The 15783-nt window shown below is 29.3% G+C and overlaps 1 protein-coding gene across 1 annotated transcript; it reads right to left on the bottom strand.

Moving 5' to 3' along the window:
• Positions 1-259: 259 nt before the first annotated feature.
• On the bottom strand, positions 260-2511 carry LOC120079237 (F-box protein At2g02240-like). Its single transcript, XM_039033399.1, has 3 exons — positions 2125-2511; positions 1415-1533; positions 260-1119 (listed from the first exon to the last, which is right to left on the bottom strand). Exons 1-3 carry the CDS (start codon positions 2434-2436, stop codon positions 588-590), a joined length of 963 nt encoding a protein of 320 aa, XP_038889327.1. The 5' UTR covers positions 2437-2511; the 3' UTR covers positions 260-587.
• Positions 2512-15783: the final 13272 nt, after the last annotated feature.

The following is a 15783-nucleotide window of genomic DNA, read 5'->3' as shown; positions in this document are numbered from 1 at the left end:
GACTACGTCCTAATTAGGAGAAATTTCCATAAAATTCATAACTTGCCTTCATAATTTCCTTTAATTATTTTATTTTAATATTATTCATTGTGGGCCGTTTTGCTTCTCATCTTTACCAGAAAACTTAATTTATATTTAACTTATTTTATAATACTCAAGAAGCTCACACTAAGGATTTTATTTTAATTTTAAAAATATGCTGACATACAAACCACGAGAATGAAATCAAAACCAACCATTTCAGGTGGGGCATCAGAAGTCAAAAGAGTTTAGCATAATGTATGCACAAAGTTGCATTTCCGATAATTCATATTTACAAATGTTTCACAATCTATGCTTAACAGAGAAGAAGAAAGACATCATCATATCACATGATCTAACTAATCCTTCCAAATCTATTGGTCTCCATTTCTTACTGTAGCTAATGATACCAATATAGCCTCAAAAATTCCAAGACAAGAAGCAGCTCTCAAAAATGTACACATGGAATGGATTTTCTCCATCTTGAATTCTCACTATTACAGTACCATTTAAGTAAAGAACACAAAAAACCAAAGAACCAAAGAACTCCTTTTCTTCTTCTATAATTAAGTTTTCAAAGCTTTTGGCCTGATTTCAATTCCCTGAACAAGCAAACCCCCCTTCCAATGGCCACCCTTGACCTCCAACACGCTCATCTCGAGCTCCCCGCTAACCCCATCGATGAAGAATTCACCAATTTGAACCTCCAGCCATCGGTCCTCCCTCTCCTTAGGGATGCTGCGACCACAGTCCACTGCAGGAGTGTCGTTCCTGGTGATTTCAGGAGGCATGGATACTTGCGTGCCAATGATGCGACGTCTGCCGAGGTTGAAGAGGCTGAAGCCTCTAGGCACAATTGGGTTGCGTTGTCGCCATTCTCTATCTACAACATCTAAATATACAGTTTGCTTCGGAGTTTCGGTACCGACAAGGCCAACAGCGACCTCGACAGGCTGATGTTGGAAGCCATAGTTGGAAGTTGTGGGCTTGAATACCAAATAGGCTGCATATAATGTGCCTGGAGACAGCATCTCTGTCTCTATCTTGCCCCTGATTTCAAGCCAACACACACACACCAGCTCTGCTACCTCCCCAAACCTGTTTTGTTACAATTCATCATCAAATAATATGCCTCAACATTATCATTAAAAACATTACACACTTACAAATCTTCACTCCACATTTTCAAAACTTTTACCTAATGTGACCTTTGAAATAGCAACAATAAGTGTTTTTAGCAAATAAAAAGAAACATTCTCCTAAGAATTACAGATAGGAATATGCAATCTTGTATGATCTCTATGTTCGAGGCATGGAAAACGAATTTCACTCAAAAATCAACTCTAAGAAGTGATTCTAAACTAAATTATGAACAAACTGAGAGAAAGTTTACCTTGCTTCAGGAGGAGAAGTCCACCTCCAATACCTAGGAACATCACCCCAAACAATTAAAAGCTCTCTTGGAGAGATCATGTAGCATTTTTTCCCTGTCTTTATGTCCAATGAAAAGCTCTGAAATCAAATACATGAAAACCCCAACATTAGAAATTTGGTCACTGTTGCAAAAAAGAAAAAGTGCGTTGAATACAAAATGAAAAGTGACCCTTTAAAAGAAAAGAAGGGGAAAGAATTCCACTCTAAATAAAGGCAAAAACAAAAGTCAACCAAGGGAAGGTGGAGGAAAAAATATAGTTCCTCCCTCCTTCTCCCCCCCCCCCCCCCCCCCNCTCTCTCTCTCTCAGAACTATGAATTCAAAAGAGAAGCCAAAACAAACACTAACATCAAACACAATTCCACATCATCATCATTAACAATTTGAAATCATGCTTTTCAAATCAAAACATCTGTTTTTAACAATGAAGTGTAAGAAACAAACCAAATATTTCCAAATATCTTCCCAATTTTCCTCAATAAAATAAGACAGAACAAAACAAAACAAACAATCGCATAAGAATCAGCGTCGTTAATCTCAAGAAGATGGGCAGCATGAGAATCCCAACGCAATAATTCATCAACCAAATCAAAGAATTTCAAATCACTAAACATAAAGATTTAAGTGCATTTCCATTGACAAATTAAGGTCGGTAGAGATGAAACTTCACCTTAGCACCGCCGTGGATTAGTACAGGGAAGCGGCAAAGATGGAGATAGAGCTGTTTCTTAGAAGCAAAAGAAGGAAAAATCTGGGAAACAGCATGAGAAATTTCAGCGGCGTAATCGAGCGGGAGAAAGCGGTCCCAAAGCGCGTCGGAATCAGCGGCGGATCGGAAAGTGGAAGAAACAGAGGCGGAGCGGCACACGTCTTGAGGAGAAGTGAAGGAGAGTATATGAGCGATGCAACCTTCAGGCAAGGCGGAGAAGTCGAGCGCCGTGCCGGAGGCGGCGGAGACAGCGGTGGGTTTTGGTTTAGCCATTTTGTGTTGTGTGTGTTTATGGATTGAGAGAAAAAGGGCTTTTATAGAAAGAAAGAAAGAAAGAGGAAAAGGGGAAATGATAGCTTAGCGGTTAAGGTTGGAGTATGTGTTTGAACAACTCTTTGGTAATTGAAATTAAAAGTAGAAAATGTCGGTTCTCCTCTGTTTGTTTCTGCTTTCCCAACCATCCTTTCCCTTACTCTCTTTCTTATTAAAATATTCAAATCAAAACATGTGAGGTCGAGAATCGAATCGATCAAACATATTTGATGTCTAAAGTTTTAAAAGTGACACTTTAATCTCTTACGTTTCGAAACTAATTATAAACAATCATTACTGTTAATTAGTTGACTATCGGAAAAAAAATGGTGTGGGTTGACAATTTTAAATGATTTGTAGATATTTGTTGATCTTATATTATTTTTAGGTTTAAATACTATTTTGGTCGGTGTAAAATGTTTATTTTAGTCTTCATACTTTTAACTTTGGTTAATTTTGGTTCTCGAATTTTCAAAATATTTGTTTTGATTCTTGTACTTTCAACTTTGGTTCATTTTGGTCCTTGAACTTTCAAAATGTGACTATTGAAGTATAATAACCAAAATGAACATTTTGAAATGAAAAATGATTGGACCAAAATGGTCACTTTTTGAAAATACAAGACCAAAATGATCATTTTGAAGATACAGAGACCAAGATGAATGAAAGTTGAAAGTATAAGGACTAAGATGAACATTTTAAAAGTATAAAGACGAAAATGAACTAAATTTGAAAATATAGAGACAAATTAGCATTTAAACTTTATTTCTATATCATGCCACATTTTTTTTCCTTCACTCTTTTTAATAAATATTCATACATGTGGGGTACCGTATAAAATCAAACCATGATTTGGAAGTTGATGGTATAAGTTTATTTGAATTACGTCATTATTTATTTAAGACATTATTGTAGTTGCACTACTTAATTTTCTTAATCGATTAGATCATGTTTGATAACAATGTTGAGTTTGCGAATTCCACTCCCATCCAAGGAGTTTGTGGGCCTAATTGAAAAACGTCAATTTCATGTCTTATTAACTCATCATTGTAGATTTCATAACTAAACAACTCTCCTGCACTTTTTGCTAATAAATATTTTGTTTCTTATTTATGCTTATTACCTACTTTTCTAAAACATTTAAAAAAATATGTCAATTTTTTAAAATTAAATGTATAAACACTTTTTTTATCTATTTTTTATGGATGTTTTCGACAACTAAGTCGAGTTTTGAAAAGAAAAAAAAAAGTAGTTTTTTAAAACTTATTTTTCTTTAAAAAAAGAAATAGTTAAGAATACATGTATTTGATTAAGAGAATGAAAAATATGGTAAATAAGTGATAAGAAACTAACCTAATTTTCGAAAATAAAAAGTTAAATACTTATAAATTAATGAAAATACTTTTAAAAAAATAATAAATTATGCTACCAATTTGAGCATAAGGTTGAATGTTTAAATTTGTTGGCTATAGCAAATTTTCATAACAGGTTGAGTATAATATTTATATAGCCTTGCTTGAAAAAATAAATACAATATATAGTTTTATTTTTATATCAATGAGTACATGATGCCTTAACTTCAATTATATTATTTTATTACTAATTGCGAGAGATTTTGGGGCCATGCCTGTCATGTATAAATAGTTTCGTCATTTAAATATATATTTTTTGAAAATAAAAAATTATTATTTAAATATTGAGTGGAGCACACAAGATTGGTTAGGCTCCATTAGAAATTTTGGATTTTTTTTCTTTAAATAATTGTTGGCAATCGTATTTTTTTTAGAGTAATCACTTGTCATGTGAAATAGATTAAGACCCGTTTGGATTGATGGGAGAAAATAATATTTTTTAAAAAAAAATCATTTTTATTTAAACATTTTTGACAAAAATTTGTTGAAAATACACTTCAAAAACTATTTTAAGTGGTTATCGAGTTTTTTAATTTTTTTTTTTCAAAATGACTATTTTTTTAGATTAAACACTTGAAAATGTATTCCAAACACAACCCAAATGTTTGGTATGATTCAAATTTAAACATAAAAAATAGATAACAATGTTTGATAGATTAAAACTAGGTTTGTCCAGTCTTATCTATAATAACCGAATAGACATATTATTTTAATTATTTATATATTGATATTTAATATGTTAAATTATATATATAATTTTTATAGTTTAAATTACCCATTATATTTTGTTATTTCCTTAAATGATATTATTAAAAGAAAAAAAGATGAAAAAAATATTATTTATATTAAATTGAAATGACCGAGTATTATTCTAATTTAAGTATAAAATTAGGGAAAAGTTAAATTAACGTTGTTTTTACTATTATATATGTTTTTTCTTTCGAAACAATGCAAAAAATTATAGAGCAATATTTGAGAATAATTTTTAAATGACTAATCACTTCCAACACGTCCAATTTAACTTTTAAAATGTGATGTTTGATAATGAAAAAAAAAATGTGATTTTGAGAATTATCTAAAATCACTCCAAGTGATTTTCTTATATGATTGTGTATGATTTTCTTTTTAAATTATTTAATATTAAATAATTTTCTTCCTATTTCACTTTATCTTGCCACAAAATTTTGAAAAAAAAAAAGTATTTTTCTATTTAAAATTCTCTTCCATTTATGACTTTAGTTCTCTTTAATTTTTATCTCCCCCTAGTTTTCCCTCTCTAAAAGTTTTAAAAATATTTATCAATAATTTTTTTCCCTTTTTTAAGTCAATTTTCTCACTTTTTCTCTCTCCAAATTGTTTTTAACTCTCTTAAAAAATTTTCCTCTTTTTGTCCTTGGAATTCTTAAGTTATTTTTCTCTCTCTTTATAGTTAGTTCCCAAGAATTTTTGTCATTTTCTTCGAAAAATATTTATATAAATTATCGTCGTCTCTATTAAATTTCTCTCTCAATTTTTTTTTGTCCGATCTCTGATTTTTTTCAATCTCAAATGTTACTATTTTGTAATTTGACACATGATTCTAAAATTACTTTGAGAGGCAAACATTAATCATTTAAAGATACTTTTAATTAAATTAGATCACTTGTACCACTATGTAATAAAATATTAACATGATTTATAACATTTTTACAAAACTTATTATAATTAGATAGTTTAATTTAAAATATTTATTCTAAAGTTAATTGCAAATATGCTCTTAACTTATTGGAAATCAATTTTAAGAATGTAGAACTAAACGTTAAAATGATGTATGAGAATCACTTTTAACAAATTATTGCTTATTGATAAATCAATTTTGTTAAAATTATTATTTTTGAAATCGTTCCCAAACATGCAAACTTAGTTTTGGTATTGTTATAGGTTAAAGATAATCGATAACAATTATGCTTTTAGAAAAATCACTAGTAATATGAAGTAAGTTCATGTCAAGTAAATTTTAATTTGAAATTTGAAAAAGTAGGTTATGTCATTATGATATTTGATCAATTAATACTAAATTGTTGTGATTTAGATATGAGGAAAAATTAGGTGTTGTCTCCGTCTTGGTCAACCAAACCACATGGCACAAAGTTGTTGGGCTAGATTTTATTAGCTTTTTAATATAAAATATTTTATTCTAGTTAGTCCCGTTACATCTAACATTTCTTTAGAACGAAAAAAAACTTCGTAAGGCATGTGTTGCAAAAGAAACCCAGAACACACTTGTTGAAGTTGTGAATTGGCTATATTTATTCAAAAGTGTTTTGATAGTTGTCCTGAAATATGTCTCACATGATTTCTCATAGGATGTTGATTCTGCAAAATATTTCTTTCCTTATCTGAAATATTATGTGTATTAATTTCGCTGGATTGCTTTCCTTTTTTATGGTCTACTGAATTTGAATGGGAATATTTTGTCCATCCTTCTATTATGTTGTTTAAGAGGAAGAAGTTGTCTTACTAGGATTGTCGTTTTTTGTATTGTGAGAGAAGGATTATTGAGTTATGTGATAGAAGAACAAATCTCTCTACGTTTCCAAAGTTCTAAAGCAAGAAATATATTTAGTTCTTGGCAGATTGTTTTATCATTGCGACGTGTTTGAATTATTCTTGAGAAGTGATCCTTGTCCTTAGGGGAGCCTAAGGTGTAATCAATTGAGTAGCGAAAGATTTTAGGTTTGGGTTATGTATTTTATTTCCATGATTTTATTTGAGTAGCGAAAGAGAAAATTGAGTTTTTTATACATAATAGTTGCATTGTTGTGGGGTTTTTTTTTAGCTTTTAAATTTTTTTACTGATTTGTTGTGAATTTATGTTGTGATTGTTGTGATTTGAACATCATTTCTTGAAGTCATGGAGAATATAAGAGATACATAAACTTGCCTACTATCAATTTGAAACATGATCTGCAAAGAATACTCAATTTGATGAAGTTTATTTGGCAAAAAAGAACATAGAGCCTACTATTAGTACTCATTTCGAATCGATAATTGGAATGAAGTTTAGTTCTATTGATGACGTATATCAGTCTAATACTAATTATGAAGAAAATATTAGTTTTAATGTAAGGAAAAGATATATAAAAAAAAGTGGAGATGTTTCCAGAGTTGTTTTTTGTTGCTCAAAGAAGGATTTCGTCAAGTAAAGAAGCAAAAAGAAAGTATTTCATATACTTAACCAATATCAAGAACAGGATGTAAAACTAAAATTACTTGTTTGCTTGGAATGAATGGTAAATACAAAGTAGTATCATTCAATGAAAATCAAAATCATGACATTGTTAGAACACCAATGAAGAATATTTTAAAAGTCAATAGAAGCAGTTTCCATACCCCAAAGACTCTAGCTTATAAGGTAAGAAAATCAAGAATTTCAATTAAAAGTCAATTTTATTGATGTTTTTATGTCATGAACGTCCTGCCTCAACAAAGACCCAATTTGTAGTAGTGCATGAAACTAATGAGTGGGGAAGTTGGTGGCAAAGAACACTTGGGATTCTTGGATAAAGATTATATAAACCATATATGCAAAGAGCTAAAATCAAGAATTGAAAAGGAAGAAGCTAAAGTTCTGCTGCAATATTTTCATAAAAGACAAATGGGAAAGTCTTCCCTTTTTTTTTTTTTTTTTTTTTTATTGCATTGCAACGTGATGAAGATGACATGATCACTAACATAGATGCACGCTCTATGTGTGATTATAGACTTTTTCATAGATGTTTTTTGGTTTGACACTACTTATCGTACAAATGAGCTTAGCCGGCCATTTGGCCCGATCATTGGAATGAATCATCATAAACAATCAGTGGTGTTTGGTGCAGCTCTACTTTATGATAGAACTATAGAATTATTTAAATGGTTGTTTGAAACATTTCTTGGAGCAATGTCTAAAAGCCAACAAAAAATAATTCTTACAAATCAATCTACAACAATGACTAAAGCAATAAGCGAAATCTTTCATGAAGTTCAACATCAACTAGCATATTTTTTGAAATGCGGCAAAAAATTTAAGTAATGTGTTAGATTAAACCAAATCGTTTACGACTTTAGTCATTGTTTGTATGATTATGAAGTTGAAGATGATTGGTTGCTAGCATGACAACAAATGTTTGCAACAAATGTTGGACATTTATAATCTTAAAGATAATAAGTGTTGACAGATTTGTTTGAATTACAAGAAAAATGAGAAATAGTAGCATATGGGAGACATGCTTTTACGGTTGAATGAAAAGTACACAACGGAGTGAAAGTATGAATAGTTTATTGAAAAAAATATTCAAAGCCAAGTTACGACATTTTGTGTTTTCTTGAACATTATGAAAGAGTTCTAGCTGGTCGAAAATATGAGGGATTGATTGCAAATTTCATCAGTCTTACTAATAAATACAAAAACTTAAAAAATTCACAGAAATATATACACCACATATGCTTATATTGTTTCAAAAGACTATGTAGATACTCTTACATGTAACCTTTATAAGATTGGTAAGTTAGATTCTACATCAAATTATAAAGTGTCAATTTTTGAAAATTTACATCAACGGTTGGTTAAACATGGGGCGTTAACACAAACAGTCACTTGCAATTGCAATGTAAAAATTCAAGGAGATAATGTTGTAGAAGTACGCAGGATTAAGAGAAACCTACAGTTGATCATCCTCATAATCGATTGAAAGATCCACTTAAACAAAATGTGAAGTGGAACAAAGTCTATTTCTCATCAAATCACATCATAACCCTCACATAGGTACCACTACATTAAACTAAATCTATATTTATGAATTACAAAGTAAATATATTTAATTATTCTAATTATTCTTTTTTCAATTAAGAAAACATTATAGAAAAAAGCTATACAAACAACACATATGTTATCGATTATACATCAACAAACAATGTCTATGGATACACAAAACAAAATGTCATTCACTAATTGCTTGAGGTTAATTTTCTATTCGAAAGGCTTATGTAAATTATAAGGACACTATTCTTAAAATATTAGGTAAATTGGAAGACGTTTTGAAATAGAAGTCCTATGAAACAGACACAATTATTCAAGTATTTTCAGTTATTTAAAAAATATATTTCTACAAACAAGCATCCAAAAATTCTTATTATCTACCTTCCAAAAAACCAACAACCCTATAGGAGCTTTATTCCTTTAATTCCTTATTAATAGTTGCTAAATCTTAAAAAAAATGAAAAGTTTGAACTTGTTGTCTATATTAGATTTGATTTCTTTTTCTTTTTTTTTTTTTTTTTTTTGTGAGATTATGAATTACAGATAATCTAAAGTAAATATCCTCTTTTTTCTTTTTTTGTTATGGTTTCAAATGTTTTTAAATACATATTCAAAATATATTTTTGTGAAATTTAAAAAACAAAAACAAATTTCTTAAAACTACTTTGTGTAATTTTTAAAATTTGATTTTGTTTTCTAAAATAACGGTAGAGGGTGGATAACTACACACATAAACTTAGAAGTGGAAGCATAGTATTTATAAGCTTAATGATAAAAAAATTTAAAACTAAGGTCCCGTTTGGTGACCATTTTGTTTTTAGTTTTTGTTTTTTTAAAATTAAGTCTATGAACACTATTTTCACCTTTAAATTTCTTCTTTTGTTATTTACTTTTCATTGATGGTTTAAAAAAATCAAGTCAATGAGACTTTAAAAAAATAGCTTTCAAAAGTTATTTTTATTTAGAATTTGGCTAAGAATTCAACTATTGTACTTAATAAAAATGTAAATTAATGTAAGAAATGTGGATAAAATAGACTTAATTTTAAAAAATAAAACAAAAAATCAAATGATTACCAAACGAAACCTAAAAAAATCAAATGCTTATCAAACCGATCTAATTAAACTTCTAATTTTCGTTCCAATCAATCTCTATCTTGGGGTCTTTTTAAATATAAACAAAATATTTAAAAATATTTACACTTTAAAACAAAAAGTTCCAAAAGTGCTTTAGAACTTTTGTTATAAAATGCAAATATTCTTGAAAATCTACCATTTATAAGAACTTCCCCTATATTCTTCATATTTTTCCATTTTTACAAAATGCAAAATTTTCATTTCCAAAACTAAAAATATAATGTAAATATATTCAAATAGTTATCTTCAAACATATGTTTAATTATTCTCCATGCTCATAGCATGTTTTAAGAACAAAATACACTCTCATCATTTTGAAATCACATATTTGGAAAAAGTGATTTCAATAGCATTGTAATACACCAACCTTTACAAATCACAAACATAAAAGTCTATTTTGAAAAGGAAAACAAATATGAACTTGTTTCAAGTCCACCATCAACACCCATGTTTGAAAAGCAAAATTTTATGGCCAATAATAGTAATTTAATAAAATAGGTTTGGTCTATGGGAAAAGAATGAAAAAAGAGAGAGAAAAAGAGGCAATCTTTTGTGTCAGAGTCCATCTCAATCTCATAAAGACATAAAAAGGAGCAATATTATTATTTGTATTCTTAATAACAAAGTTTGCATTTTCTTAACCTACATGCCTATCAAAATATCATTTTATATATTTCTAAACTTTGGAGTTATATCAATTTAAAGTGTTCGTAAGTATATAGTTACACTCCATTTTATATTTTATTTTAAAATTATTATGTGAGATTAATCATGCTGAACTCCTAAATATATATTCAAAAGCTAATCGATTATTTTTTACATGTGTGTAGACCTCATCAACTATTAGACTAATGAAATGGACAATTAGAATTGATATATCAATGATATTCAAAGGAAATCCTAACTGAGAGTCTACACTATTCACAGTTATGAAGCTTTAGGGGTTTAATTTATAAAAATATACTTCTTACACGGTTTATGCAAACAAAACGTAATGAATGGTATAAATTGATACAGTTGCAAGAATTTAGATCAAGTCAATACAATTATTATGTCATAGTTTTAATTGATACAATCACCATAATCTAGAAGTATAAATAGATATTTTTTTTCTTCATTTTTATTTGAATGGTTGCTATTAGGTTTAATTTTGTATGGATAAGAATGAGAATCAACGGGTAGAAATTAAAATATTTGTTGTTAAGTATGTGTAGGGGTGATACAAATAATCAAAAATTGTGAAAATCAAACCAAATCAAATCGACCTAGTGGATTGGATTGGTTTTTTGGGATAAAATATTGGAAATATTGGTTTGAATTTGGAGAAAACTGAGAAATTTTGGATTAGTTTGATTTTTGTGTGAAAGCTTCAATAAAAAACCAAACTAAATCGAGATATATAAATTACATATACCTTAATAAAATCCCTTGTATGTCCTTTCTTTCTAATCTTGATTCTTCATTTCCCTCGATCTCACATAATGATGAAATATATATACAAAAGATACTTAACTTGAGAGACTACATGGAAATAATTTTTTTTTAGAAAAAAAAACCCGATTGTTAGGAGACATTGGAGCCGTTTGGTGTGCAGAGTTGAGTTAAATTGGTAAATATTATAGGAGAAGAGTAATTGGGAGAGTTGATGCGAATAACAAGGTGAGAAATGTGAGTTAACGCGAATAACGAGGTAATAAATCTATTTAATAATTGGTGAACCAAACGAAACCCACCCATCCCAACCCAATTTGGAGGCAGAACATCCGTGAATAGTTTGGAAAAATAATTTTGAGACAAAAACAAATATTGGAATGTAGAAAAATAGGAAAGTGGACAAAAACAAATTTTCTTTAAAAGAAAAAAAATTCGAGAATCAAACCGCATATGATCAAACCGAGGGAAAACCGAACCTTTTATTGGACATTGATTTGGTTCCTATTTTAGCCAAACTGACCAGTTTGGTTTGATTCTCAATTTAGGCTAGTGTGTATATTTTGGAGGTTGTAACATCAACCATAAGAATCAATTAGTTTTTGTGCAGTCTTATATAAATATCAATGAAACATTAAATAAAATTATCATCAAGTCACAAATATAAATGTAAATACTAACCATGAGATTTATAAAGCATTTAGGCAGTGAGAAGTAAACTTATATATTAATTTAAATAAGTTTCGTAAAGTTCTTAGTTTTTAAAAAATGTGTGTGTGAACAAAAATAGTTTAATGATAAATATCTATAAAATTAAGATCTTGATATCTCTATTATGCCAAAATATTTTTATCTTTGTCCAACATTGAATACTTTTCTCTTATATTGGATAACTAATAAAACTCAATTCATGATTATTCTAAAAATAATTATACAAAATACTCAATATTTAGGATCTAAATATGGATGAAAAACCAAAATTTATAAATTATTAAAATTATCGTGGAACTTAGATCATAAGTATAAAGGAGATGTGGTTGCAGTCTTCCACAATTATGCAATACAGACTGAAATGGTAGACCTTCACTATGGATGGGGAATAAGAGGTTGAAGAGACAGTATTTTGGGACCATAATCTTATATTTATAAATTGATTCTAGAGTTTTCATAATTCCCTAAAACCAATGAATTGGTTTCTACCCAGTACGTCATATTTCTATTTGAAAAGTTATGGATCCATAATTAAAACTACATAATATACCCGTTAAATAGTCTAAATGTAATTATTATTTAATATGTTACCCATATACCCCTTTTAGTTTCAACACTTTCAACGCTTTCAACATTTGAGGGGGAAAAGGTTAAGGGCATGTTAGATAGTGTTTTATTTTATGGTTTTCTATTTTTGAAAAATACAAACTTTTGATAATTGTTTATGTTTCTTGTTTTTATTTTTTAACAATGTTTTTAAACTTGTGTAAAAAATTAGACACAACAAAATCAAGTTTATAGTTTCTTGTTTCTTTTGTTTACCATTTTTTCCAAAACATAAATAAATGTATTATTTTATCCTTTTTTTTTAACTTATAGATTGCGTAATAAACATCAAAAAATATACATATACATAGAACAAATTCTTTCTATATTTATTTTTAAAATATATTTCCTTGTAAAATTTTGATATTTTTAATTTAATATTTCAAAGAAGTCAGAAATAAGAAATGATTATCAAACATATGTTTCTGTAGATATTAATAGAAATTATGAGAAATAATAAATAGTTACCAAATACGATTTTGTAACAACCATGTTTTTCATAAACATTATTGAAAAATTAAACATAAAGTTTAAGAAAGCATTTAATTTAGGCTAAAGCGCATTGTAAGTACTATTTTTAAAGAAGACGTGCACCACTTATACGATATTATTTGACACTCCACTCTGAATATACAATATATATATATATTTTATCAAGATAACTTAAGTGTGCAACTAAGCACTCATGCAAATACCCATTGATTTGGATACATGTTGGAAAACAACGTTTTTTTGGTATAGATTTTGATGGAAATAAAGCATTATAAGATTTTTTACTTAGAGGAAACAACGTTTTTAGTATATGTTTGCCCATGTTTGTGATTTCTTTATAAAAACACATGGATATATTGGATTATTTTGATATCTTTCTTTTAATGAATATCCACTCAAGTGATTGTACCACATTCGTCCTGATTATTTCAATCCATATAGTGATCTCTGTAACTTTATTGAATACCATTTTCGAGAATTTGATGTATATGTTTCAGGTACTTTAAATTCTTTTGGGATTCTCACATATATATTATTATCAAGAGATCGATATAAATATGTTGTGATACATTCATAAGATGCATATCCAAACGTTTATACACAGTCAAGCCAATTAAATATCTTAATTAATTGCATCCACCACTGGAGAATACATCTCCTCAAAATCAGTATCAGGTCTTTGTGAAAAACCTTGTGCAACTAGTCTTGCTTTATATCTTGTGACTTTATTATTTTCATTTCTTTTTTTCACAAATACTCATTTGTGTCCCATAGGTTTAACACCTTCTCGTGTTCGGACCACTGGTCAAAAAACCTGACATTTTGAAAGTGAGTTTAATTCTATCTTGATTACTTCTTTCTACTAAAGCCAATCTTTTCTATGTCGACATTCTTCAACAGATTTTGGTTCATGATCCTCATTTTCAGATATAATATCAAGAGCAACATTATACGTAAAAATGTCGCCAATAATTACATTAGTTTGATTTCATCTTTTTCCTGTCATGACATAGTTTATTGAAATCTCATTATTATCTTTAGGTATTTCACCTTCCTTACTAGTCATGTCGAGGATTTCTTCATGGGTACTTACATCCTCAACCAAGTCTTTTTCACTATTAATTATTTTTCGTTTTTGAGAATTTTTATCTTTAGAACCCACTGGTCTACCACGCTTCTAGTGTGTTCCAGACTCATTAGCAACAACTTGTTATGTTGGGATATCAATTTTTGATGCAACATTTGCAGCTGGTATATGTGACTTAGTTACTTTCTTTGCATCTATAAATGCATCTGGTAATTGATTTGCTATATTTTGCAAATGAATTATTTTCTAAACTTCAAGTTCACATTGATCTGTACGGGGATCTAAATGAGACAATAATGATGCATTTCATGTAATTTCTTTTTCCAACTTCTTAATTTCTCCCCCTAATGTTGGAAAATTTGTCTTGGAAAATTTGTCTCATTAAAATGACAATCAGCAAATCGTGCAGTAAATACATCACTCGTCAGGGGTTCAAGATATTTAATAATTGATGGGGAATCATATCCAATATATATTCCTAACCTCTTTTGAGGACTCATCTTAGTGTATTGTGGTGGAGCAATTGAAACATATATTGCACACCAAAAAAATTTTCAGATGGGAAATATTTGGCTCATAACCATAAACTAATTGTAATGGCGAGTACTTATGATAAGCTACTGGCCTAATGTGTACAAGTGACACTACATGCAAAATAGCATGTCCCCATACAGATGAAGGAAACTTAGCTCTCATAAGTAATGGTCTTGCAATTAATTGCTAACGTTTTATAAATGATTCTGCTAAACTATTTTGTGTATGAACATGAGCTACATAATGTTCAACACTTCTCCAAATTAACATACAATAATTATCAAAAGCTTGGAATGTAAATTCACCAGCATTATCAAGACAAATGGTCTTAATTGTATAATCAGAAAATTGTACTCTTAATTTAATTATTTGAGCAAGTAATATTGCAAATGCAAGATTTCAACTTGATAATAAGCATATGTGTGACCACGTATTGGATGCATCTATTAAACCATAAAATATCTAAATGGTCCATTTGGTGGGTTAATAGGTCCACATATATCACCATGAATTTGTTCTAAAAATGTAGGTGATACAGTCCCCACTTTTGCTTGTGATGATCTTGTTGGGGTTGATGCCCTAAAGTCTCATGTCATGTAGTTTGTAAACAGTTTGTACGAACACTTGTGATGTATAATATATGATATTTACTTCACTTCTTGATTTTGCTCATCTGAATGTTTTATTTACTTTACCACAAACCAAAAAACCTAAAAATACCTGGTTGTCTTTATGTAACTTAAGCATGTATGTGGTGACATATAAGTGGATCATGTATTAAGTGATAACCAAGATGGTCTGTAGTATATGGATATAGAAGGGAAACTTTATCCTGGTAACGCTATGGATGCAGCTCGCTTTGTGGAATAGTTACAAGTGTTGTGACTTATCACAATTGGTCTGATCCTGATCATTTGTGTAGGGGACATGCGAGTGGAGATGTCCTATACAAAGAGTTTGTATAAGACCTAACCATGAAGTGTTAACGTCTCGTTATATAACACCGTTCATGACAGAGACTTCACTTCACTAAGATGACCATAGGTAACATGACCTCAATCCTGAGTGAGTTGAGAACTCCTGCCATTAAGGACAGTCCTTTGATTTGCATGGGTGCGA

The sequence above is a fragment of the Benincasa hispida genome, chromosome 6 (assembly GCF_009727055.1).
Source record: "Benincasa hispida cultivar B227 chromosome 6, ASM972705v1, whole genome shotgun sequence".
Lineage (NCBI taxonomy): Eukaryota > Viridiplantae > Streptophyta > Magnoliopsida > Cucurbitales > Cucurbitaceae > Benincasa > Benincasa hispida.
Note: the sequence above shows the minus strand (reverse complement) of the source record. Positions and strands in the feature narration are given on the sequence as shown.